At 46.2% G+C, this 25,251-nt stretch overlaps 2 protein-coding genes across 2 annotated transcripts in view; both read left to right on the top strand.

The window, feature by feature from the left end:
• Positions 1-17,628, top strand: part of LOC128348218 (lipoxygenase homology domain-containing protein 1-like) — a 90,472-nt gene extending 72,844 nt beyond the window's left edge. The window contains exons 18-20 of the mRNA XM_053303958.1: positions 3,558-3,722; positions 11,392-11,573; positions 17,395-17,628. Of these exons, the coding sequence (XP_053159933.1) occupies positions 3,558-3,722; positions 11,392-11,573; positions 17,395-17,628 (581 nt within the window). The remainder of the gene's footprint in view (positions 1-3,557; positions 3,723-11,391; positions 11,574-17,394) is intronic.
• Positions 17,629-20,934: 3,306 nt separating this feature from the next.
• The window catches only part of LOC128345761 (lipoxygenase homology domain-containing protein 1-like), a 71,578-nt gene continuing 67,261 nt past the window's right edge, over positions 20,935-25,251 (top strand). The window contains exons 1-3 of the mRNA XM_053298188.1: positions 20,935-21,003; positions 21,767-21,929; positions 23,993-24,147. Coding sequence (XP_053154163.1) covers positions 21,001-21,003; positions 21,767-21,929; positions 23,993-24,147 — 321 coding nt within the window. The 5' untranslated portion in view covers positions 20,935-21,000. The remainder of the gene's footprint in view (positions 21,004-21,766; positions 21,930-23,992; positions 24,148-25,251) is intronic.

Genomic DNA, 25,251 nt, shown 5'->3' with positions numbered 1-25,251 from the left:
TCCTGCGTGCTGGGCAACATGCCAAGGTGTGCGTTGCAGGTTGCTCAAGTAACACAAGCAAATGGACAGATACAGAGAGCAGATTTGTGGGGAAACATGTTGTCTCTTTCTTTATATGACTAGACAACAGGAAGGTTTCCATGGACAGGGTTTCCATGGGTTTCTGCACTGGGTCCGCACATTGGTATTTCTGCCAAGTGACATGGTATCACTCCCCTGGCATGTGTGATCTTTGTTGGGAAACAACAGAGTAGCCCAGTTCTTGGTGTCACCAGGGCTCCATGTGTTTGCGCACATACTTCTGCAGTCCACTGCTGGAGACCTCTTCCGCTGTGCCCATCTTGTCATCCCATCCTTTTCATGCAGATTGACAAAGGGGAGACAATGAGGTGCAGTGGCAAGTGTGTTTTCCCCAATGTGGTTCTCTCCCTTTACATGTATTCAAGCTTGGGATGTGGCAACGTGGCATCCTTGTTGCCAGGCAATGGCAGGAAGAGTGTGGAGACTGAGGCGGTGGGGCAACTGATCGGAGAGGCAGCCAGTGAGAAGAGCTGACGCATTTCTGGGCCGGTCTGAGCCACCCTCTCTATGGTTTCAGGAGCAGCCACAGCAAAAAACCCAAGTTATGACAATGGTAGAATGCAGACGACACTATTCTGCCTTCAAACCTGAGGTTCCAGCAGCAAATTTCACTGGAACGGAAGGTCAGGTAATGCTTTGGGGTCAAAAACCTCAGGTCAGTTGGGTGACGAAACCGCGGTTTCACGCATTCGGGTGACCATGGAATTGAACCTCTGGCATGTCTGCCTCCAGTTTAGCGTTATGTCCGAAGGCAGTCATTGAGAAATAATGCTGCCTAAGAGCTATGGACACTCAGAGTAGACAGTTCTGGGATGGAGGGATGGAGGGCAGGCAGGATGGATGGATCAATTGCCTGGCTCAACACAAAGCAGCTTCATAAGTACATACCCTTTTTCAGGCACATTTTGGAGTTTGAATATTCACCTGGGCTCAAAAACAAAAACACATGCACACACAAATAGCAACTTGACATGCAAATTACAGAGTTCAGTAGCAATTATACACATTTTAGAGCAAACCTGTTTGCTTTAATGGAGCTGCTCTGCGGTAAATGCCTTTGGGGTTGTAGTGTAGACATCTACACAGAAGCCCTATTCAAACATTATATTCAGCATATGCACAATCTGTGTACAATAGCATACATGTTGTGTAGCACTCTCAGATCCAAGAGTGGGGCATTTTGGTTCTGTCCAAACCCCATCCCCATGCTACTGAGCATGGAGAAGCTCCATGCGGCCTAAGAATTATGTCAATGCTCTAACCATGACAATCCCATTATGATGAGGAAATGGTTGCTAGCGCATTGAGACAATTCTTAAGTGCCACAGAGTCTCTCTGCATGTTGCAGCAGAGTGGACAGAGTTTGTAGATGAATGGAACCAGTGTGTGTGCTTCACTCTCAGCAGAGTGCTGTATAGTCTATAAACCAGTGTATGCATGTACAGCTCTGTACATAAGTACAATTGTTCATATGATACGTTGAACACATGCATAGCAGTACACTTCCTCTCTCTTTCGTGCCATTCAAGGGGCCTGTATTTCATGTTCACTTTTAAAATAAATGTAAAGCGTGCCATCGAGTAGATTTCGACTCCTGGTGCCCACAGAGCCCTGTGGTTTTCTTTGGTAGAATATAGGAGGGGTTTACCATTGACATCTCCCACGCAGTATGAGATGATGCCTTTCAGCATCTTCCTATATCGCTGCTGTCCGATATAAGTGTTTCCCATAGTCTGGGAAACATACCAGCAGGGATTCGAACCAGCAACCTTTACATACGGATAAATTCACAAAGGCTGAATTCGGACATAATGCAAAACCAGAGTTACACGGAGCAGAGGCTGGAACTCCATTGCTTCTGAATGTGCGCAATGACAGTTTTACAGTGAAAGAGACCTGCAGTTTGCTTTGCCAAACTCCAATTTGAACCTTCAAATTGCAGTAAGGTATGCAGCAAGGTTTGCCACCGGGACCTGAGGTTTGGCCACTGAAACATTACGTCTGAGTGCAGACTGCACCATAACCACAGTTCGGTATTGTTCTTGGAACTGCAGTAGAGAGGGCAGCACAGACCCACCCAGGATTCCGCCCACTCCATGCCTGTGTTGCTTCTCGCTGGCTGCCTCTCCGAGCACCAACTCCACCCCTCTTGTCTCTGATGCAGCAATGCAGTTGCTTGGCAACAGTAACGCCACCACGTCCAATTCCAAGCTTGTCACTCTGTCAAGCAGCAAAGTCACACAGGGGCATTCCCTCTTCCCACTCTTTCTCTTGCTCCCCAACTCCAGGCAAGCAGGAGGGAAAGAGGATGGGATGACAGGATGGGCACTAAGTGCTTTGCTTCCCGAGAATGAAGTGACCATGACGAATGTCCACAAGCACAAACACTCCAGGTGGCAAAATTAGCAGGGCATCCCATTAGACCACCGGGATGGAAACACATGGCGGGGTGGTGGTGGTACCCGAGGTCGGGTTTAAAAGGCAGCCTCAACCGGGGATTCTCAAACAGCCACTTCCTATTTCTTTAATATATTGGGCTACAGTGCAAAAGTTTTATCATTAACCAAAGAGAGTGGGAGCCCCATGCAAGCGGGGGCCCCTTTGTTGGGTTAGCTCAACTCATGAGCATGCAGTCCAACAGAAGACCGAGGATGTTTACCCCAATGGTCCTCCCCAGGAGACTGCCTCTCTCATGAGAATAGTAGTCCAGCTGCAGCAAACTGCCAGGGGAACAGGAATGTGGTTTGGTCTGCGTGGACTGCTTTGCCAGGGTGAGCCCTCGCAAGAGCATCCTAGGTCATGGTGGGAAAGACCCCCCAGGATCCTTTACCCTCACTCATATATGTGACTTCCCTCCTAGGAAGTCATCATGTTCCCTGGCCTTCCCTGAGTAACAGGAGAATAGTGCACCTCAGCATCCACCCCCCCTCCAGAATCATGCTTGTGTGGGACAGTTTTGTTTTGGGGCTCTTACAAAGGCAGTGGTGCAATCACTGTAAGAAGTAGCACTGGCATAGCATGGCATGGCATTTAAATGCTTTTAAATGCCCTTTCCCTCCCAAGGGTGGGAGGATCATTCCAAAAAGGCACAATCACACTTGGCACGCCCCGTTCAAGATGGTGGCCAATCACAGCCGCTCTGGTGACATGCTGATACCTTCCCCACAGTCTGGCAATGGGAGTGCTATGGAGCTTGCTGGGATCAGCCTCGGCAGACCAGGATGAGGGAGGGGCTCCCCTCTCCTGAAACTGGAGGTTGCTGGACCACGGTTGGACGAAAGTCTGCGATGTGGTTTACAGTTTGAATCTGAAATTGTGGGTTCGTCAACCTCTGATTTCAGATTATGTGTGAATGTGGCCAAACAGTCATTCACACGGCAACATGTCTGTGTACAGACACCTGAACGCACATACACTATTATGTCTGGATAGGGATAGAGTATTGGTGAAAATGTGTCTCTCCTTTTCCACTGCAGGTAAAGCTTCAGGCTGGTTTCTGGAGTGGGTCGAAGTGGATGCTCCGTGTCTTGGCTTGTGCTTGAAGTTTCCTTGTGGTCGTTGGCTGGATAAAACAGAAGATGATGGATCTATTGAAAGGGTCCTCTTTCCTGCAGAACTGCAAACAGTAAAATATGTCCCATGTGAGTAGAAATGCTAACGAACAATGGGTGATTACATACAGTATGTAGGAGAGCCTTGTGCAACAGAAAACTCTGAACCTTGTGCAACAGAACACTCTGCACATGATGAACCTGACCGGGGCCACACAAGGTCTGGGTGCCAGTGGAGTCCCAAAGAGGAATCACTGATATGAAGATTCACCCAGGGACCAAAACGAACTAGTTTCAAAGCATAAGGCAGAAGAGTCCTCTGCGAGTCAGTGAGAAGCCATCTCTCATATCTGCAGTGTATTACATGATATAAAGACCAATTCATGCTTTCATGAATAATATGGTAAAATGCATGTGCAATTCCATCAATTGTGAATGGCATATCTGCATTTAAATAAGCAGGTTTCCTGGAATAAACATAGAAGCAGCAATTGGAAGATGTGCCTCATGTCTGTATTTATTGCAGGGATACATCTCAATTTAAATACATTTGTGTCAGTCACAATTTGACCACACTGCATGAGAATTCTGGCTTTTAAATTTGGCAATTCAACCTAATAAATAAATAATAATAATAATTTTATTTTGCATTCCTTTACCATGTGAGATGGGCAAGTAAATACATGGCCTTTTTGGTTGTTACACCCAGGCTCTGAATCTCCCCCCCTCCCGCGCGAGAGGTTCACTTGGCCCCCTCACTCCTTGCCTTCCAGTGAGGTGTGACCTTTTAAAAATATGTCAGAAAGCATCTGAGGTGGGGTCTGCAGCCTGACTTACTTACTTACAGGTGGACCTCATTATCTGCAGGGGTTCCGTTCCCTCAGATTACCATGGATAATGAACCTGTGGATAATGAGGCATTGAGTCTATGGGAACATGGGGATTAGGTTCCCAGACTAAAAAAAAACCCCAAATCACCTCCAAAAAGTGAAAACTGGCCAAATAAAGTGCCCTACCGTGCTCCGCAGGTCTCCTGTTATCCAGCAATGTTCCCCAAATGCCCCTCAAAAGTCTCAAAAAGACATAGAATTTTTTCCAATTTTAGATAGATAGATAGATAGATAGATAGATAGATATGAAATGAGTCATAAAATGGCTCCAAATGGCAGCCAGAAATGACCTATGAAGTCATTTACAGCCTTCTAGGAACCACCGATATGTGGGTTTTAACCCTTTCATATCCACGGATAAAGAGGTTGCGTGTCTATTTGACACCTGCGGATATGCGGAACTGCGAATAGCAGTTCCGCGTATAACGGGTTTTGCCTGTACTTATTTTATTAATTTGTTTGTTTAAATGTTTCTATCCCACTCATCCAACACACTGCTGCTTGGGGCAGCTTACAATAAAAACACAACAGTAAAATAAAATAAATACTAAAACAAACATTTTTCTTAAAAAAGACAAGCGAGTGTGGCAGGCAATATCAGACAGGAGTAAAACTGGAAATCTAATTAAAACCGGTTTGAAAATGTTTCTTTAAAATTGAGAGTTTTCAAATTATTTTCAAAATTAACCCACGGGGAAGAACCACAAAGCCCTTCAGGGAGGGCATCCAGAGTACAGGCTTTTCAGGCCCCTGCTGAAAAGGCCCTGTCCCCAGCCCTCAGCAACCACATTTGCATCCGTGGTGGGACCAAGAGCAGAGCCTGTGAGCATGCTTGGAGGGCCCTGGCAGGTTAATGTGAGCAAAGGAGATCTGATGGGTAAACTGGCACATGAGCCATGTAGGGGTTTGAAGGTCAAAAGAACAGCACTTTGAATCCTGCCTAGAAGCATGCAGACAACCAACTAGTGAAGCTGCTGCAGGATAAGAGTGTGCACGAATGGTTTGTGCCCAAACGGTTTGCCTTGAACTGGGGCCGGTTCGGAGATTCGGTTGCAGACCGAACCAGGGGTGGTTCGGTTCATGATCAAACCGAACCAGGCCTGGTTCGGGTGAACCGGATCGGCATAGTAAGGGGCCGCCAGGTGGGGGCAGTGAGAAAGGTAATAAGCTGCTTACATGGTCGGCACGGCTGCTGCTGCCGCCGCTCGCTGCCACTCACCCTCCCTGGTGCAGCCCCAAGTGCACTCCCCCCTCCTTTACTGAAGTGTTGGCTTGGGAGCAGCTCAGTTCGGGCCTCCACGCACACACCAAGGCCATTTGCGTGGCTGTTCAATTTGCTAGAACCTCACAGCTGAGCTGGCAGCTTGGTAAAGGAGGGGGGAGCATGCTGGGGGCTGCACTGGGAGGGCAAACAACAGCACTAGCACAAACGTGCTAGCCAGTTAAGCAGCTGTTTACCTCTCTCAACACCCCCGCCTGATCGTCCCTTACTGTTAGCAGAGTCCCCAAACCCTGTAGATTTAAAGGGAAATCCTCAACGGATTCCTGTTTACAAGTATATTGGCTGTATGAACTGCACCAAAAGGTTTGGTCTAACAGACCAGACCAGCCGGTTGGTTCGACCAAACTGGTTCGGAGCAAGACGGTTTGGTTCGAATTGGTTCTAATTTGAACCGAACCACATTTTTTGGTTCGTGCACACCCCTACTGCAGGATAGCTGCTGTGACCCGCGTCCACGGACATCCTTCCTGCCACATTCTGGACCAGCTGAAGCTTCTGAATCCTCTTCAAAGGCAACCCCATGTAGATTGCATTATAGTAATCCCAATACATGCCTGACTGTTGCTACTAGCACATGTTTGTTCCTTTTGTTTTTGCTAGTGTTTCCATATTTGGGTTGTTGTGATTTTACTTAAGCTTTTAATTTAATTTAATTTTAAATTAATTTTAATTAATTTAATTTTTTTTCTTTTAATTTTTTTTAATTGAAGCTTTTAATTTTTGTAAACCACCCTAAGTGCTTCTGTCAAAGCAGAAAGGTGGGATAAAAATGATTCAGAATCCCTACTATGGCAACGACAACTGCTACTGGTAATTTTGGTGCCCAAGTTTAAAAAGCAAAGTGTAAGCTGGCTCTGCAAGTAACTGGTATGCTGCATCATCACTTGCAGTATCCTCAGCCCCAGGTTATCCATTGCTTTGAAACCACCAAACAGGCTGACACAGACAGGTTAGGTTTGCCTCCTGGTTGCTCATCGTAAATGAATACTTTGTGCTTCTAACAGTAATCTAATTTCCCAACCATTAACCTTGCAGATTATTTCCCTTGTTTGCAGTAAGAGAAGAAAGTGATTTGATACCTTAGCAGGTTCCCCTGCTAACTAGGCAAAGGGACATTTTACAAAGTGATGATTCTCTTATATTTAGTAGGGAGATAGGAAGTGGCCCTATTCAACCCCAGCACTGCACCTCTCTAGTGGCTGTGGCCGGTATCCACTTTCATACCTGCCAACATGACCCTATTTTCCCATTCACCTGAATAGGAAAATAGGGACTTATTGGCAGGTATGGACCTTGTGTTTCTTTTCAGACTGTGAGCCCTTCGGGGGACAGGGAGCCATCTTCTTATTATTATTCTTTTTATATGTAAACCGCTTGGAGAACTGTTCATTGAAAAGTGGTGTGCAAATAATAGCAGTAGGCAGTGTTTCCTTTAAGGCAGGAGTGCTCAACTTTGGCCCTCCCGCGGTTTTTGAACTACAACTCCCATAATCCCCAGCCACAGTGGCCAGCAGTCAGGGATTATTGGAGTTGTAGGCTATGGCGGATTAACGTAGTAACAAATGTAGCATTTGCTATGGGCCCCGTGTTTTCAAGGGCCCTGCATGCCTGGCTTCTAACTGGGAATTAAAGTTAAAACTTTAGCTGTTTTATTTGGTCCATGTTAGATAAAAGATCCCTTTTTTGCTAAACGTGCCTTTTAAGAGAAGGCCCAGCACAGCATTTGTCCAGTGGCTGTTGCTGGTGCCTACCACATTTTTCTTTTTAGAGTGTGAGCCCTTTGGAGACAGAGAATCATCTATCCACTCTTTATTCTTCTATGTAAATCGCTTTGAGAATTTTGATTGAAATACGGTATATGAATGTTCACGGTTGTAGTAAGTGTGAGTTTGTGGCTTGGTCTCCCATACTCCAAAATATAACAAATGAAAAAATTGAATTACTTTACTATGCAAGTAAATAATTTATGTTTTAATATTTATGTGCATTCTTTAAAATTTAGGGCCCCTTTATCACATATTCTACAGGCCCCACACTAGCTTAATCCAGCCCTGGTTGTAGGCAAATATCTGCAGAAGGGCCAAAGTTGAGCAGCCCTGCTCGAAGGTATGCGCATATGCGCACATTCACAAGTGTTTTTATGTCCGCTCAATTAATTTTAGATCCCTCTCAGGCTGAATCTAGAAGGCCCCATTCTGAATGCACGTGCACACACACAGCCTTGATACTTCCACCCAGAACAAAGTTCATTCTGTGCACAGATGGAAAAAAATTAGAGGGAACACTGGTAGTAGGTATAACATTTCAAGAGGTTTGGTTGTTGCCAGTACAAGAAAAAATGGGTGTGCATGTCACGGAACATGTTCTTTCAGGCCTGTGACAGTTAAACCAGCACATGGCTGAGAGTTTACCCCTGCTAACTTGGCAAAGAGGCACCATTTAATGTGGTGAGAGTAACTGGCCCTATCCACCCCCAGCACAGTACCTCCAGTGACTGTTGCTGGTATCTATCTTATGTTTCTTTTTTTATTGTGAGCCCTTTGGGGACAGGGATCCATCTTATTTATGTATTATTTCTCTGTATAAACCGCCCTGAGCCAATTTTGGAAGGGCGGTATAGAAATCGAATGAATGAATTGAATGAATGAATGAATGAATGAATGGAGGGTGGGTGGGGTGGCTGTGAGCATTTTTCTGCACTTTTAAAGAAAGTTTTGAAAACATGGCCCCTTGCTGCCACTCCATTCCTATGTGTTATAAAATTTGGAGATCCTAGCTCTATGCTTGCCAGTTCCTGTTACTTGTTGAATTGTGTAGAGCAGTGGTCCTCAAACTTGGGTCCCCAGATGTCGCTAGACTACAACTCCCATCATCCTCCCATTGTTACTGGGGATGATGGGAGTTGTAGTCCAATAACATCTGAGGACCCAAGGTTGGGAACCTTTGGTGTAGCAGCCTCTTTTCAGTGTTAGGGCACAAGTAGCCCAGCACACAGAATACTGAAAGTATAAGTCCCAGCATGGCAAGAGCACTCTCAGACCACTCAGGGTTGCCAACTTGCCAGGAAAAAAAAAAGCTTGGCCTGCTCCTGTGCCTTTAACAGAGGTTTTATTTTGTTTTGTTAAAAAAAGGAGCTTCTGTTTTACAATTTTTTGGTTACATGTTAAACTACACAACACAACTCTTGTATGGGACACCATTTAGAACAACAGATTATATTCATTTAACAAAGGAACGTCAAGTGAATTCATCAGGAATAGGGAAAGGTATAACAAAAAGGTTGCATTTGGGCACATGCTTAAAAAGAATTCAGCTGCAAACATATAGCCTGTAATCAATAAACAACTATGGAATAAATCCAAGTGGTCTTTTATATTTCCAGGAGCTTTTACAGACGGGGCTGTTACCCCGAATCTCCTCTGGAAGGATGTGTGTGTGCATTCACACACCAGCCAAACTTACCCTGAAGTCCATTCAAGATCCTTGGAAGCACTCCATACACAGATTGGGTTTTGTCTCCTGAATTCTAGCTTATCTTGATGTATTTCCCATTTTTTAAAATGCTGGTTTCAGGACAGTTTTTCTGAAAATGCCGGAGCAAATAGGAGAAGCACTGATGCAGAATCATTGCGTCCCTATCCAAGGAGCGCTCTCTCACTCGCTCTCTCCCCATTGACTAGAAGGAAAACACAGAGGCATGCAATGCAAACCTGCATCAAAAGCAAACCCGAGAGCAGAGGGGAGGGGCTGCTTCCCTCAGATGCCGCGAGTGTAATTCGAAGTGGCTTTGCTCAGCATTTACCCCGCAGCACGAAGCCATGTGCAAATAACTCCCAGGTAGCGGAGTCCATTATGGTGAAGCTTTCCATAGCATGGGACTCAACCAGAGGCAGCCTGTGCTAACAAGTTGGAGGGATGGACAATGAATCTCTGCTGCTTTGGTACCCACAGATGCTCTCTTGCCCTGTTCTGGCCCCACCCTGGATGTAACTGAGCCATGTGGGTTGGTCATTCATTCAGTAGGGGGTTTCCCTCTGCTACTGGGTGAATCTGGAAGGGCTTTCCACCCCTCCCGCTTCTTAGCATGGGCCACTACTGGGCTCAACATGATCACCTACTCATTGCTGCAGCTGGAACTGTTATACATTGGAAGAGACTCATTCCAAGGTTGCCAGTCACTAGCTCCTGGGTAGGTGTAGTTGAGAGTGGAGCAAAGTGAGTCTCTGGCCAGCAAGAGCAGGTCTCCTAGACCAGGGATTCTCAATGTTGGGCCCCAGATGTTATTGGACTTCAGCTCCACTTCAGGCCACTGTGGCTGGGGATGATGGGAGTTGAAGTCCAATAACATCTGGGGGCCCAACGTTGAGAATCTCTGTCCTAGACCAACCAGCAAGTCTGATGAAGATTTCTTTATCTATTCATTCATTGATTAATTCATTGATTCATGCATTTGATTTTTATACCGCCCTTCCTAAATTGCACACTAAAATAAAAAATACATGATAATTAAAACCAAAAGCCAATTAAAAATAGATTAAAATCACAATTAAAACAAGGTATTGTTAAACGTCAGGCTAAAGAGATGGGTCTCTAGGCCTCTCCTGAAGGCCTCCAAGGAAGATAATCTTCCATGTGTGTTCCACAACCGAGGGGCAACAACAGAGAATTCCCTATCCCAGATCGCCACCAGATGAACTGGTGGCACCTGTAGACAGACCCTTCCTGATGATCTTAATGAGTGGTGTGGATCTTGTAGAGAAAGGTGCTCTCGGGTAAAAGGGATACAGATGAGAAGCAAGCAAAAAGGCAAGAAAGCTAGAGACGTGGAAGAGAAGCAGGCAGGCAGGCAGGGAGGGGAATCAGAAAACAAGGGAGTTGGTGGCTGGGCACAGACACTTAGGGACAGGCTAGGCATCCACACAGACAAGATCAGAATCTGTCTCTTGGCCAGAGGAGGATCCAGCATGGCCTGACCAAGAAGTCTTCATAGCCAGGCAAGGTCTGGGAGAACCAAGGAGCTGCCTGGGGCGAAAGCCTGGGAAGACAATAGTCACCCATCTTCTTTCTCTCTGCAATATGCAACAGTCATCAGCACACAGACTGTTCTGTTTAAATATCCATGATTCCAATGAGGGGTGGTCCAGGACATTTTGTTGCTTGAAGCTGATAGGATGCTGTCCCTCAACTGCGGGTGCGTGCTCAGCCATACTAGCAAGGCAGCAAAGGGACACACAGACTGTAGCACCAGGTTGGACAGTTGTGGTGGAGCCTTCCTAGTTCAGGGTGGGGTGGTGGGGTTGTGGGGGGGAGATGTGCCTCAGTGGGGTGAGTAGGATGAAATGAACAGTGTACCCCAGTGGGTAAGGAAAGATGGTGGGGGTGGCACCCATATTAGTGGGGACCTGGACCCAGCTGCCCACTGTGTGCCCCTCCATGGATCCATGACTAGACGATTGCCTTACCCTGCCTCATGGAAGGGCCGCGTCTGATTCCAGCCACTTTTGTGCTTTGCTCATTGCCAATGGAAACCAATGAATCCTTCATTCCTGTCTCTTTGCCTGACCTATTTTTTCTTTACCTGGTGCAGTTGTTCCCTATGAGGTCACTGTCTACACAAGTGACATTTTTGGAGCCGGTACAGATGCGGATGTCTACATTGTTCTGTATGGAGCTGATGGGGTTTGCACGTCACAGAAATCCTTGTGCCAAAACAAGAGGGAGCGAAGGATGTACTTTGAGAGGAACACCGTGAACCAGTTCATTATTGAGGTAATGTAAAAGATGCTGTACAATGTAGGTATTAGAACTGTACTCCCCTCCCAGAGTCCCAACTCTGCAGTCTGAAACCTAAAAAACTTTGCTTTTAGAATGATCCCATGGACCAGGTTTACATATATACACACAAAATTTACCCAGCAGCCAATATTCATGTTTTCAGGTAATGTGGAATCCTTTGTCACGGATAAGGCAATTGGCAAGGAGAAAGGAGAGGGCACAGAGATTGGAAGAAGTGTAGAGGAGAAAGGGACCAAAATGCTAAGAGAACATAGAACATAGAAATGAAGAAAGCAGCCTTATACTGAGTCAGATCACTGGTCCATCTAGCTTAGCATTGTCTACACAAACTGGTGGTGGTTTCTCCAAAGTTACAGGCAGGAGTCTCTCTCAGCCAGCAGTATCTCTGGAGACACCTGGGAAGGAACGTGGAACGTGGAACCAAGCATGCAGGTGCTCTTCCCAGAGCGGCCCTATCCCCTAAGGGGAATTTCTTACAAGCTCTCATGTAGTCTCCCATTCAAGTGCAATTCAGGGCAGACCCTGCTTAGCAAAGGGGGCAATTCATGCTTGCTTCGCCAAGACCAGCTCTCCTCCTCTCATCACATGGTAGATAGAAGATCATCACATGGAAGATGAGGGTGCAGTAGGGCAGATCCAAAATTGAGTGGAAGTGTGCAGCGCTCATGAGCCAGAGGTGAGGCTGCCAAGCTGACCCACCACTCACCTCCATGGCATCCGCTCAGCCACTCTCACCCACTGCCTCTGTGGCCGCCATTTTGCCTCCCTTGCTAGCCATGACACCGTCTAATCATGTCACCATCCCAGCACCTGTTCTTGCTGGGATGGGCTCAACACTGGAGTAGTGATGCCATTAGGTCAGATTGCTGGTGGCAACAGGGACAGTGAGCAAGGAGCCATGCAAGGGCTGCAGGGGCGAACGGCGAGTGAACAGCTGCAGAGGTGAGCTGCAACATAGGGATGTGCACAAAACCGGTTTTCCTGGTTCGGTTCACGTCCGAAATGGGCTCATACCAAACTAAGGAAGTTCGGTTTTGGCACGCCTGAATGAGGGCCCATTCCAGCTCAAATTTGAGCCAGTTCAAGCCCAGTTTGGAGGTGCAAGGGAAGATTTTTGTTTTTGTTTCTAAATGGCGGACCTACCACCTCTGAGGCCCTCGGGGGTGCTACTGATGGCTGCAGGAGGGTCTCCAGCAGTTCCCACTCCACCTGCCAGCCTCCCTGCAGTCTTCCCCGAGCTGTTTCAGTCTGTTTTCGGGTTGTGTCAGAGGTGGCGGCAGCCATTTTGGAGCCCGCTGCTCATGGCCATGGCACATACACAGTGGCCCCCCAAATGGCTACCTCCCCCTCAGAAAGGGCCAGAACGACCTTAAAATGGGCTGAAACAGCCTGGAGGGAGACCGACGGGGGAGCTGGTGGGGGAGAGGGAACCACCAGAGACCCCTCAAGGCAAAAAATGTTTTTTAAATTATAATTTTTAAAAACTGTAGAACCCCAAGCCAGCCCCAATCCAGCCCAGGTGGGTTTGGCTCGACACTGAGAAGGACTGGCATGATGTCAAACCAGCTCAAGGGCAAGCCGGTTCTCACATCCCAATGGCAATAGGGGGCCATCCAAAAACCTAGCCACAGGCTGCTGCCACCATTGTCACACCACTGGCGTAGTCCAGTTTATTTCAGTAGATAAATGTGCATGTAAAACTAGGCCTGTCCACTATTTGTAATAAGCCTTTATTACATGGTGTCCTCTGAAAGGTTTGCAGTTCATTTTGTGTCATACTTTTTTTAAAAAAGTATACTTGTGTTATTTACTCTTTTACATAGGTTTTTTTTCATGGTGGATTTCAACATAGCCTTGGGTGCTTTAGGATTTGTTTCAATGGCTGTAAAGCTATAAGTTTTGATTATTATCAAGCATTTATTTATTTATTTATTTATTTATTTATTTATTTATTTATTTATTTATTTTTACCCCGCTCTTTCTCTGAGGAGCTTAGAGCACACATGATTATTTTTATCCTCACAACAACCCTGCGAGGTAGGTTAGGCTGAGAGATACATAACTGGGCCAGAGTTTCATGGTTGAATGGGGATTCGAACTTGGCTCTTCCCAGTCCTAGTCCAGCACTCTAACCACTATGCCATGCTGGCTTTCTATGCTACCCTGGACTAATTGCAGGTTCACCACCACTGAGCCAGGGCTTCAGCCCTCAAAGCCACCTTAGGTTGAACCAAGTTGTTGGTTCTTCCAGCTCAGTATAGTCTATACTGACTGGCAGGGGTCTTTGCCAGCCCTTCCTGGGGAAACGAGAGATTGAACCTTGGACCTTCTACATGCAAAGCAGGTGCATTATAATTGAGCTACAGCGCCCCCCGCCCCCCGCCAAAAAACAAACCTTCTGCAGATTCGTTTTTTGCTTGGCGGTCTTTTTGCAGTGGGAATACGAATATGACTAATATTTATATACCACTTTTCAAACAAAGTTAACAAAGTGGTTTACATAGGTATAAATAAATAAAATGGCTCCCTGTCCCCAAAGGGCTCACCATCTAAAAAAGAAACATAAGATAGACACCAGCAACAGTCACTGGAGGGATGCTGTGCTGGGGATGGATAGGGCCTCTTGCTCTCCCCCTGCTTACCACTTTTAAAAGGTGCCTCTTTGCTCAGTTAAAAGGGGGGCAGGTAGTGCCCCGAAAGTATTGACAGGTAGTGAAAGGTAAGGGAAAGAAGGGTAAAGTATTTTCTGTTGTCATCTACTTGTGAGAATCTACAAACAATTCCAGAATTCCAGATCTCCCACAGCTGTGAATTGCCTCTTTTGGGGGGTGGGGGGTGGGGAGTAGTTTTGCTGCCAGAGCTGCTTTGTATTCTGCAGACGGCATCCTAGAAGCATTTTAAGAACTGTTATCAGCTCCATTTCGAGGAGGTGATTTTCTGGCAGTGTGGAAAGTGATGCCATAAACACACTCTTCTTCTTGTTGTTGTTTTTACTGGTTTATGTCATGTTTGTCTTAAAAGTCACATAGCGGCTTATTACAATGCATAGAACTGAAGCAGGCTATTTGTTTAGAACAGGCAGACAAGGAAGGAAATCGAGAACATCATCAAAAATGTTGTTTTCAAATAAATGGAGAGGTTTTTAATTCTCTCTTTGCCAAGTGAGAGCTTGGTCATATCACCCTGAACAGTCAGGAGAAAGTGAATGGGGAATGCGGCATCAACATTAGTTGTAAAACACATAACATGGAACTTATTTAAAACAACAATACTAGAAGTTCAGTTGGAATGTATACCAAGATAGAGGAAATGTACCACCATGTCCAGGAGGATGCCAGCATGGTTAACAAGAAGAGCCAGGGAATCTATAAAAGGAAAGGAAATAAGCTTCTAAAAATGAAAATCCTGCCTGAATGAAGAGAATAGAAAGGAACATAAATTCTGGCAAAAGAAATGCAAAGAAACAATAAGGGATGCAAAAAGAGAGTTTGAGGAGCATATAGCTAGAACTATCAAGGGGAATAACAAAAACTTCCTTAAATATATCAGAAGTAGAAAATCTGCCAGAGTTGGCCTCTTAGATGATACGGGTGTGAAAGGGATTATTAAGGAGGATAAAGAGATTGCAGAGATGCTGAATGAGTTCTTTACATCTGGGCCAGTTTGAGGTGACAAGGGAATATATTCTAAATTGTCTTGAAAAACTAAAAATTAACAAATTGCTAGGGCCGGATGGTATTCACCCAAGAGTTCTGAAGGAACTCAAATGTAAAATTCCTGATCTCCTAGCAAAAATATGTAACTTATCCTTACAATCAGACCCAATATCAGAAGACTGGAAAGTAGCCAAGGTAACTCAAATTTTCAAAAAGGGATCCAGGGAAATCCAGGGAATTACAGGCAGGTCAGCTTAACCGGTGCTGGGTAAATTGATGGAAGCATACTTAAGAACAAAGCTGTTAAACATATAGAAGAAAAGGCCTTGCTGAAGGAGAACCAGCATGGCTTCTACAAAGGAAATTCTTGCCTCACTAAGCTTTTGGAGTTCTTTGAAAGTGTCAACAGGCATGAGGATAAAGGTGATCCAGTTGACATAATATACTTGGACTTCCAAAAAGCTTTTGATAAAGTTCCCCACCAAAGGCTCTTGAGTAAATTTAGCAGTCATGGAATAAGGGGTCAGGTTCATGTGCAGATCAGTAACTGGTTGAAGGACAGGAAACAGAGAGTAGTCATAAATGGACAGTTTTCACAATGGGAGTAGGTAGGAAGTGGGGTCCCCCAGGGATTGGTATTCGGACAGGTGCTCTTTAACTTGTTCATCAACGATCTAGAATTTGGGGTGACCAGCAAAGTGGCCAAATTTGCAGATGACACTAAACTATTTAGGGTAGTGAAATCCACAACAGATTATGAGGAACTCCAAAAAGATCTCTCAAAACTGGGGGACTGGGCAACAAAATGGCAAATTTGGTTCAATGTAAACAATGAAAACAAATGTAAAGTGAGGTATATTGAGGCAACCCCCCCCCAACTTCACATATACACTGATGGAATCTGAGCTGTCAGTGACTGACCAGGAGACAGATCTTGGTGTTATGGTGGACAGCTCATTGAAAGTGTTGACTCAGTGTGTGGCAGCTATGAAAAAGGCTAATTCCATGCTAGGAGTAATTAGGAAGGGGGTTGAAAATAAAAAAAAATTGCTAATATTATAATGCCCTTATACAAATCTATGGTGCGGTCATATCTGGAGTATTGCAGACGGCTTTACTCACCATATCTTAAGAAGGATATTGTAGAACTGGAAAAGGTGCAGAAGAGGGCAACCAAGATGATCAGGGGCCTGGAGCACCTTCCTTATGAGGCTAGGCTACAGCATCTGGGGTTCTTTACCTTAGAAAAGAGGTGACTAAGGGGAGACATGATCAAGGTGTATAAAATGATGCATGGAGTGGAGAGGATGGACAGAGATAATTTTTTCTCCCTCTCTCACAACACTGGAACCAGGGGTCACCCCATGAAACTGAAGGTCAGGAAATTTAGGATCGACAAGAGGAAGTACTTTTTCACACAGACAGCACATAATTAATCTATGGAATTCCTTGCCACTGGATGTGGTGATGGCCACCAGCTTGGATGGCTTTAAAAGGGGCTTAGCAGATTCATGGTGGACAGGTCTATCTATGGCTACTAGTTTGGCTACCTCTGACACAAACGTGTGATAGAAAAAACTAGACGCATAAAGACCTAAAGCAAAATAGAATACAACCAGGTTAAAGTGCTTAACCAGTTTAAAGTGATTAAACAGCTTAAAGAGGAGCCATAGCTTCTTGGCAGAGCAGCTACTTTGTGTGCTGAAAGTCCCAGGTGAATCCTTGGAAGCCTCTCTAGGTAGGACTCGAAAGACCCCTGCTTAAAACCCAGGACAGATGCTGCCAGTCAGTGTAGACAGTACTGAACTAGGTGGACCAATGATCTGCCTCAGTAGAAGACAGCTGCAATGCAATAATATGTTAATTAATTAATGCCCAGAAATTCATTGGCTACAACCCTCAGCAAACCCTCAGAATCTGTGCCATCCGCTTCAGAAACTGATATGAATCTGTATCTGTATCTGATATCCGCTTACAAATCTGAATCTGAGATGCCATCAGATGCTATTCCAGAGTTCATATCCCATTAAGACGCAAGATACAAACTGATGGAACAAATGGGATTTGGTGCCAGATATAGAGATACCAAACTTACAAAGCTTTGGCTGATGTTGGCATGTTTCCCTTAATTTCTTCAGCTGGAGGACATTGGAGACATACTTGAAAAGATTCGCATTGGACATGATGGCTCGGGGATCAATTCTGGCTGGCATCTTGATCGAGTGCAGATCCGCAGGCTTTTACCCAATGGGAAGGTGGGTGTTGAGGTTAACTTTGTGTTTGCTGCATTGATTGCACCAGAAGTTTTCTGCCAGAAGCACAGAGGCAAACCAAGGACCGTGCAGAACCAGGGTTTAGAAAATGAGCTCTGAAGCCAAAAGTCCCTAGTTGAGATCTCATTGTAGCCAAGAACATACTGGGTGGCCTTAAGCAACTCACTGACTCTCAGTTTCATCTGTGAACTGATGAAGTTGCCTTTCACCAGTGTTCTTCATTGCAAACCAGTGGTGGCTCCCATCAAACATCAACCCTAAGTGCAGCTCCCTGAATAGCTCTTTATTAAGTCTGTTACTTTGGCTGAAGCTGAATACTCTGTACTAGGGATGTGCGAACAAGTCTGGAACTGAACCTGTTCCGCATCAAACCATTTCAGTTCAATGGCTTGATGTCAAACCAAATCACACAGAACTGAAACCCCCAACCTGTTTGAGGGGTTTGAAGTATCTATCTATCTATCTATCTATCTATCTATCTATCTATCTATCTATCTATCTTATCTATCTATCTAAATTTATTTATATGTATGTATGTGTGTGTGTGTGTGTGTGTGTGTATATATATATATATATATATATATATATATATATATATATATATATATATATAAACCTACTCCTCCAGGGGGCTTCTCCAAGGCTGGGGGTAGGTCTCCAGTGGTTCCCCCTCACCCACTGTCCTCCATTATTGCCCAAATCACCCAGTTCAGGTGGTCTATGCCCTGTTCCAGGGCTGCTGTCCGACAGAGCGGCCATTTTGGAAGACACCACGCATTCCCAATGGTCCTCTGCGTGGCCGGGTCAGGCCACGCAGAGGCCCATTGGGAATGCACAGCGGCCTCCAAAATGGCCACCATGATGGAGAGTAGGCCCGGAACGGGCCAAAGAATGCTGGAACTGCACAATTTTGGCAGTAATGGAGGCCAGCGGGGAAAACATCCGGAGAACCCCGCTGTGGCCTCGAGGAAGCCTCCCAGAGGGGGTAAGTTGATTAAAAAGAATTTTTTTAAATTCGTGAACCCCCCTGAACTGAACTGGGGGGTTCAAGGGGGTGCAAAACTGAACTGGCCAGGTCTGGTTTGAGTTCAGTTTGTACTCGAACCAAACTGGGCCAGTTGTTTTTTTGCACACCCTTACTTTGTACAAGCTCCTGGTGCTGCATAGGTACCTTCCAACTCTGCAATTCTATGATTCTGTGATTCTAAAATGCATTAAAACAGCTTGGGGGAGAAAGGAAAGAGATAATTTATGGGTAGGGGAAGAGTTAAATCCTCCCTCCACCCCGGTCTTACCTGCCAATTCTTGCAAATCCAGGCCTGCAGTAGTGTTGTGAGGAAAGCTACAGTATTAGGAGGAATTCTCTGTTTGCTTTGTGATGTGTAATTACACCATAAGGTTGTGCTGGACTGGGAGGCAGAGAGCTTTCCTAATGACGGAGTGAAGCAAGCAGCATCAAGGGATCCTGGGGAAAGTGCAGCAGATGCACTTCCTTGTCTCACTGAAACTAATGAGATCTTGCTGCTGCACATTATGCACTGTAGGAACACACACCCTTCTAGATCCAAAAACAAGCATCCAGTCTAAGGATGCCTCCCTTGTGTGCCAGGGAGAGGTGGGCAGCCACAGCTGCTGCCCCTTGCCCTCTCAGCACCTGCAACACCATTCCCCAGCTTTTTATCCCCTCTGTGTCTGCTCCTCAGTTTTTGCTGCCCTACAGTAATGAGGCTATGGGGTGGGAAGAGGAATGAAGAGAGCCTCTCGGAAGCAGGGGGGCTAAGGAAGGAGGCAGAGTGGCTGAAGTGCAATGGAGAGAATGGATTTAGGGCAGGGCCAGCCTTTAGATAAATAGTGCCCTGGCTGAGGAATGCCCTTGATCCCCCCCCCTCCAACAAATAGTTTATCAGTGTTGCCAAGCTGGCTTGTTCAGGATTGCAAAACATAGGCATGTAACAACTCCTGTGACTGTTCCCAGGCTTTCCTAGCAAAAAGGTCCAGACAGAGCTCCTTCTCAATTATTTGCTGCGTTTGCTGCCAGTGCTTTCCTGCTCCTGTTTGGGGATCCCACCGAAGCCTCACAGCCCTTCTACAGCTTTGTCTTCAGTGTTCTGCCCTCTCTCCAGCTCTTTCCTTCCATCTTTTTCCCAACCTAGCCCCCTCTCTCTTACCCTAAGAAAGCCACTGGGCAGAGAAAACTCTTCCTGGGTTCTGCATCCTCCTCCCCTGCTCACTGCAGACAGCGATCAACACACAGTGAGCCACCAAGCTCAACTCAACAACCCCTTCAGATAGGTGCCCTGGGTGACAGCTCATCTCACCACACACACACACACACACACACACACACACACACACACACACACACACCAAGGTCGGCCCTGACCGTGGGATGAGAAGCAGCAGCAGGAGTTTGGGGTGTGTGTGAATGGATCTGGAAGAGGGCTAAGGAAAAGAGGGGAAGCAATACACTGAGAAAATGAGGGCCTGACAGAAAGGGCCTAGACAAGAGGGGCGATGAAGAACTGTGACACTAGAAAGCAAGTGCTAGATTGTATGCCGACTTGAAACAGGCAATCCAATCTGACTGCAGGCCCCTTTCATGGGCATATTGGAATCAGCACCTTGGATAGCTCCCCGTGGACAGTTCCTAACTGCCTCTGCCCAGAAGGCTTTTGCTTTCCGCTCCTTTCTGCACTTGCTCAGCTTCCTAAAGGCACAACCAGCCTTTTGCAAAAACCCAGTAAATGAGGAGCCTCAAAGAACAGCAGGCAGGCCGTGCGCTTTTAGCAGCGTGGAGAGCCGCACATATTCCTGCTGAGCTTTTTGATTCGGGCACGTGAGGAGGGGAGGAGGAGGAGGAGGACAAGAAGAAAAGCCGACTGCTGCATGATCGTGCCGTACTCCGCCGCAGGATATTACGGCCTGCCATGGGATAGCAATGGGCTGCCAAAGCCTCTAAAAGCTCTGCTACCTGATTAGACTGTTAAGAAGCAACGCGATGTATCTGTGCGCTGCGAAGGGAGGAAAATGAGGTCAGATTAAATTGAAAGCATTTGGGCAGGCCAAGTTGAATTCACCGCAGAGGGCTAAAGCCACACCGATGTGTGCCAATTATGTCTCAAAATTGTATTCCATCTGCTGTATCCAGTATGGGGAGGGGCAGCAGGCAAATGGGAGCATTTTTAGTCAGATCTCATCTCCCTGATATTACAGAGAGGAAGCAGGAGTGGGGGGGGGCAGACAGTAACGCAGTGCTTCTGGCAGTGGGAGGCATGGCCAGTTGCTGGGTGAAAATAAGCTCCTCCCCCATGATGTGCCTTGCATATTACATGAATGTATTTTGGCCTCTGGAGAGGAGCTGGGAGGCCATAAGTGCTGGGCAAGAGCTTAGGAGAACCGACTAAGAGCAAGAATACCCAGTTCTCTGGAAAGAGATAGTGATAGAGTACAGAATTTGCTTACTGAAGGTCCATGGTGAGTGCCCAGTATCTCAACCGAAAGGATCACAGGGATGGGAAATACCTCTACCTGTATCCTTGGAGCGGGGGGCGGGGACGGGCGGGGACGGTCCAGGGCCAATCACAGTACTGGACATGATGAGCCAGCCAATGGTCTGGCTCAATCTAAGACAGCTCTCTTGTTTTTAGAAATCTGCATGCTCGCCTTTTGGCCCTGCAAAGGGCCCTCTATTAAAATATAACAGAGCCAAGAAAACATTTTAAAACCATAAAGCACAGGAGTACAAATACAGAAATGTGTAATGTGGGGAATTTAATGCAAAAAGAGACCATCCCCCTACATTAAACACTTGGCAAAGCATAAAAGAAATGCTGCTATGAGAAATGCTACTTTTTATGCTACTAGGTTCAACTAGGCTTCCTGACAGGCCGCACTGTCTTCTTTCTCCTTCTTTTTATGCTACTGGGTTCAACTAGGTTTCCTGACAGGCTGCACTATCTTCTTTCTCCTTCTCCTTCTTTGCTTCTGTGTTCAGCTAGGCTCCCTGACAGGTTGCACAGGTTGTCTTCTTTCTCCTTCCCTCCACCCACCAGAGCAAGATGTTCTTCGGCAGCTCTGTAGTCGCAGTTACGGGAGGGCAAAAGAAGACATTTCAGAATGTATTAATCTTAAGGACAACTAAACAAATAAATAATATCTGATTGCTACAACCTGCCATTTATAAATGTTATTGCCCTACTCATGTTGTCTCTTGTGTGTGTGTGTGTTGCCGCATCAGGGCTCTGAAAAAACCACATTCCCATGTGATAGGTGGCTAGCAAAATCTGAAGATGATGGTGAGATTATGAGAGAGCTCGTTCCATCCAACGTCTTTACTGAAAAACTCCTGAAAGATGGGACACTCAAGCAGATTGATGAAGCAATCGATGATCCACTGGAAAGTAAGTCAGATTTCAGCTGTTGACCCAGTACACACTTTTTACCTCATTAGCTGTGGCCCTATAGGAAAGGCTTTATTGTGAGCCAAGCAAATCATCCTTTGAAACCTACTGTTACTCCTAGCTGGCAGTCAGCCATGACTGCACTTCCAAGGAACTGAGGGAGCCCTGTCCAGCCTTGGGATGCAAGATCCTACTATTGAATGGGGGGGGGGGGCGGGATAAAACCTGGCATGCAGCCTGGTCTGATATGTATTTGTATTTAGTTCTTAGTTTTTAGCTTTTTACTAATAACTTTTCATTTGAAACTTTTGAAATTTGTAATTTCAAATGTGATTTTAGCTTGGTCTTTTAACTTGTTTAACTTTATTATTTTTTTAACTGTATACTATATCAATTTTTTTTAATGTTGTGAGCCACCGCAAGCAGTAGTGTAGTCTGGAGGTCAGCCAATATAGGCAATAGGCTCAGGTTACCCCCTTGATTGTAAACAAATACAAGACTGTATCCAGTTAAGGGGTTCATACTCTTCGCATGAAGGACAGCATAAACAAGTGCTTACATGCACTTTAACATAACAGGCATTTAATTGTGTAAAATTGTTCAGCTCAGTTTGATCGTGTTAAAACTCCATCATATATTGAGCAATGGGCTTTCATAATCATATCATCTTCGCTGATGGTTTTCAATATATCCTTAAGGACCCTTTTCAGAGCAGTTAAATTTTACTTTGCAGTTGATCTTCTTTCTTTCAAGTCAGCCTTTTTTCTTTTCTTCTTAAAAGAGTGCTAGACTAGATCAAATGCTTTCAAATTCATTATAGATTAGTTTTTGTTTCCTGCATTCTGCAGAACATTGAAGGGATGTGACTGCAATTTAAGCAGCATTGGAGGAAACCAGCTAGCATACGCCAAGCCTCTTCTTTCCTGAACATGCATGGGTACAAAGAACATGAAACGGAACAGGAGAAATGCATTCTCCACCATTTCTAGCTCCATGGTAGAGCTCATAGTTTGCATGCAGGGGGTTCCAGGCCAGGAACAGTCCCTGGCTTCTCTAGTTAAACAATCAGGTATCCGGTGATGAGAAAGACCCTTCTCTGTCCGAGACCTTGAAGAGTTGCTGTCAGCCAGAGTACTGGGCTCGATGGACCAACTGTCTGACTTAACAAAATGCAACTTCATATGTCCATCTGAGTCCAGAGCCTGTGCTGGCAGCATGTTCAGGCTCACCCTAACCTGGAGTCGTGGGGCATAGTTCATCTCTGGTGGCTTTTTGTCAATCGTGGTGGTGAGGCAAGCCAGAAGAGCGGTGGCAGATGTTCTGGGGATGGACAGCCCCATCTAATCTGACTGATGGGTGGGTGGGGAACAGGAGAGGAAGAATGGGAAAAATCAAGCAGCACAGAGAATATCATGGGACCAAGAAGTAGTGGCAAGTGGAACCAGTATAAGATGATGCAGGGAATGTTCAGGGCTATTTAGAGTGGGCAGCACCAAGGATGGGGGGGTGGGAGTGGACCATGGGCATTCACAGGGCTCTTTCTGGAGGCCAGAAAAGCTGCAATACTATACCCACTTACCTGGAAGTAAGCCTCATTGAATTCAATGGGGATTTCTCAATCCAAGGTATGGGAACCGCCCCCCTTGCCCCCTTGGTGCTGCTGAGGGTCTAGGCTCCCAGGGAAGGGCCAGGTTAGATTTGGGATCCATCCATAGGAGGAGGAGATGGGTGCTTCGAATCCCCTCCTCTAAACACTGAGGCACCAGGGTGTAGGACTCCAGTCCAAGGAGGTCCTGGGACATTTGGAAAATCTGAAATTGTTGTAAGGCATGAATGAAGTAAACTTGGTAGAATGATCTTCTAACCCAGGGTTTCTCAATGTGTGGGTCCCCAGATGTGATTGGACTTCAGCTCCCATAATCCCCAGCCCCAGTGGCCTTTGGTAGGAATTATGGGAGTTGAAGTCCAATTACATCTGGGGACCCACACGTTGAGAATCCCTGTTTGGTACCACCACTCCAAAAGCATATATTAAAATGCTGTGTGTGTTTTCCATTGTGTAGTGCAGACGTACAAGGTTAGTGTTTACACCGGGGATATTCCTGGTGCCGGGACTGATGCTAATGTGTTCCTGACTATCTATGGAGACCTTGGAGATACAGGGGAGAGAAAACTCAGCAGCTCTGAACTGAACACCAACAAATTTGAAAGAGGACAGGTACAGAATAAATAAAATGTTGGGGTGTTGTTGCTTTTAAAAAAAACACCTGTGATATTAATTCTTAATGTGGTACAAGAAGAGGACATTTTTTCTGTGTCCGGTCAAATGCTGTAAGAAACCCATGGCAGCAGGGCTTATGAAGGGGAAAATGTACCTTTCGGCTGTCATTACTAAGTGGCAGGAGGTTGGCAGGGGAGAATTGTAAATTCACCAAAGTGCTGGGGAGTGATAAGGGAAGCAAGGGGGCCAAGCTGGGTGGAGGATACAAGGTGCAGGCACAAGTATATGCATCTGGGCAGTGGTCAGCATTGTAAGCTCAGGCTGCCATTGGCTGTCATGGGAAATAATGGCTTCCAGGAATACATGGTCTCCTCATTATATACACTACTACAGAGGCATGACAAGTGGTCACATGCTGCAGGATGCCGCTGTAGCTCAGTGATAAAGCATCTGCTTTGCATGCAGAAGGTCCCAGGTTCAATCCCTGGCAGCATCTCCAAGTAGGGGTGGGAAAGATTCCTGCCCGAAACCTTAGAGAACTGCTGCCAGTCAGAGTAAACAGTACTGAGCTAGTTGGACCAATGGTCTGACTCAGTATACAGCAGCGTCCTATTTTCGCACAGACACTAGGAGTGTGCGAGCCAGCACAACTCAAAGGGTTCAGGTCAAACTGAACTGGGCCTGGTTTGGCCCAAATACGAGTCGAACCAGGCCCAGGTTGGTTCGAGCTGGCTCAGAACTTGCTGGTAACAGGGAATCCAGATTCCCTTTACCAGTAAATATCCCCCCCGATCAGGGGGCTTCCCTAAATCTAGTTGGGGTAGGAGAGGAGTAAAGTTTTACCTTAAAAGTGCTGCCAGTGACTGTGGTGGCTGTGGGGGGGAGGGGTGGTGTCACTCTCCCCGCCCCCTTGCTGGAGCAGGCAGGGCCAGTTTGGGCCTCTGTGCAGGTGTGGAGGTCACTAAAATGGCCTCTGCACATGCATGGAGGCCATTTTAGTGATCCCCCCCAGGCCTGCACAGAGGCCTGAACCAGCCCTGCCTGCTCCAGTGGCAGTGGGGGAGTCACTACTGGGCCCCAAACAGCCACCACAGGTGCCAC

This window comes from Hemicordylus capensis, chromosome 2, assembly GCF_027244095.1.
Source record: "Hemicordylus capensis ecotype Gifberg chromosome 2, rHemCap1.1.pri, whole genome shotgun sequence".
In the NCBI taxonomy this organism is placed as follows: Eukaryota; Metazoa; Chordata; class Lepidosauria; order Squamata; family Cordylidae; genus Hemicordylus; species Hemicordylus capensis.
This window is presented reverse-complemented; position numbering and strand designations above follow the sequence as displayed.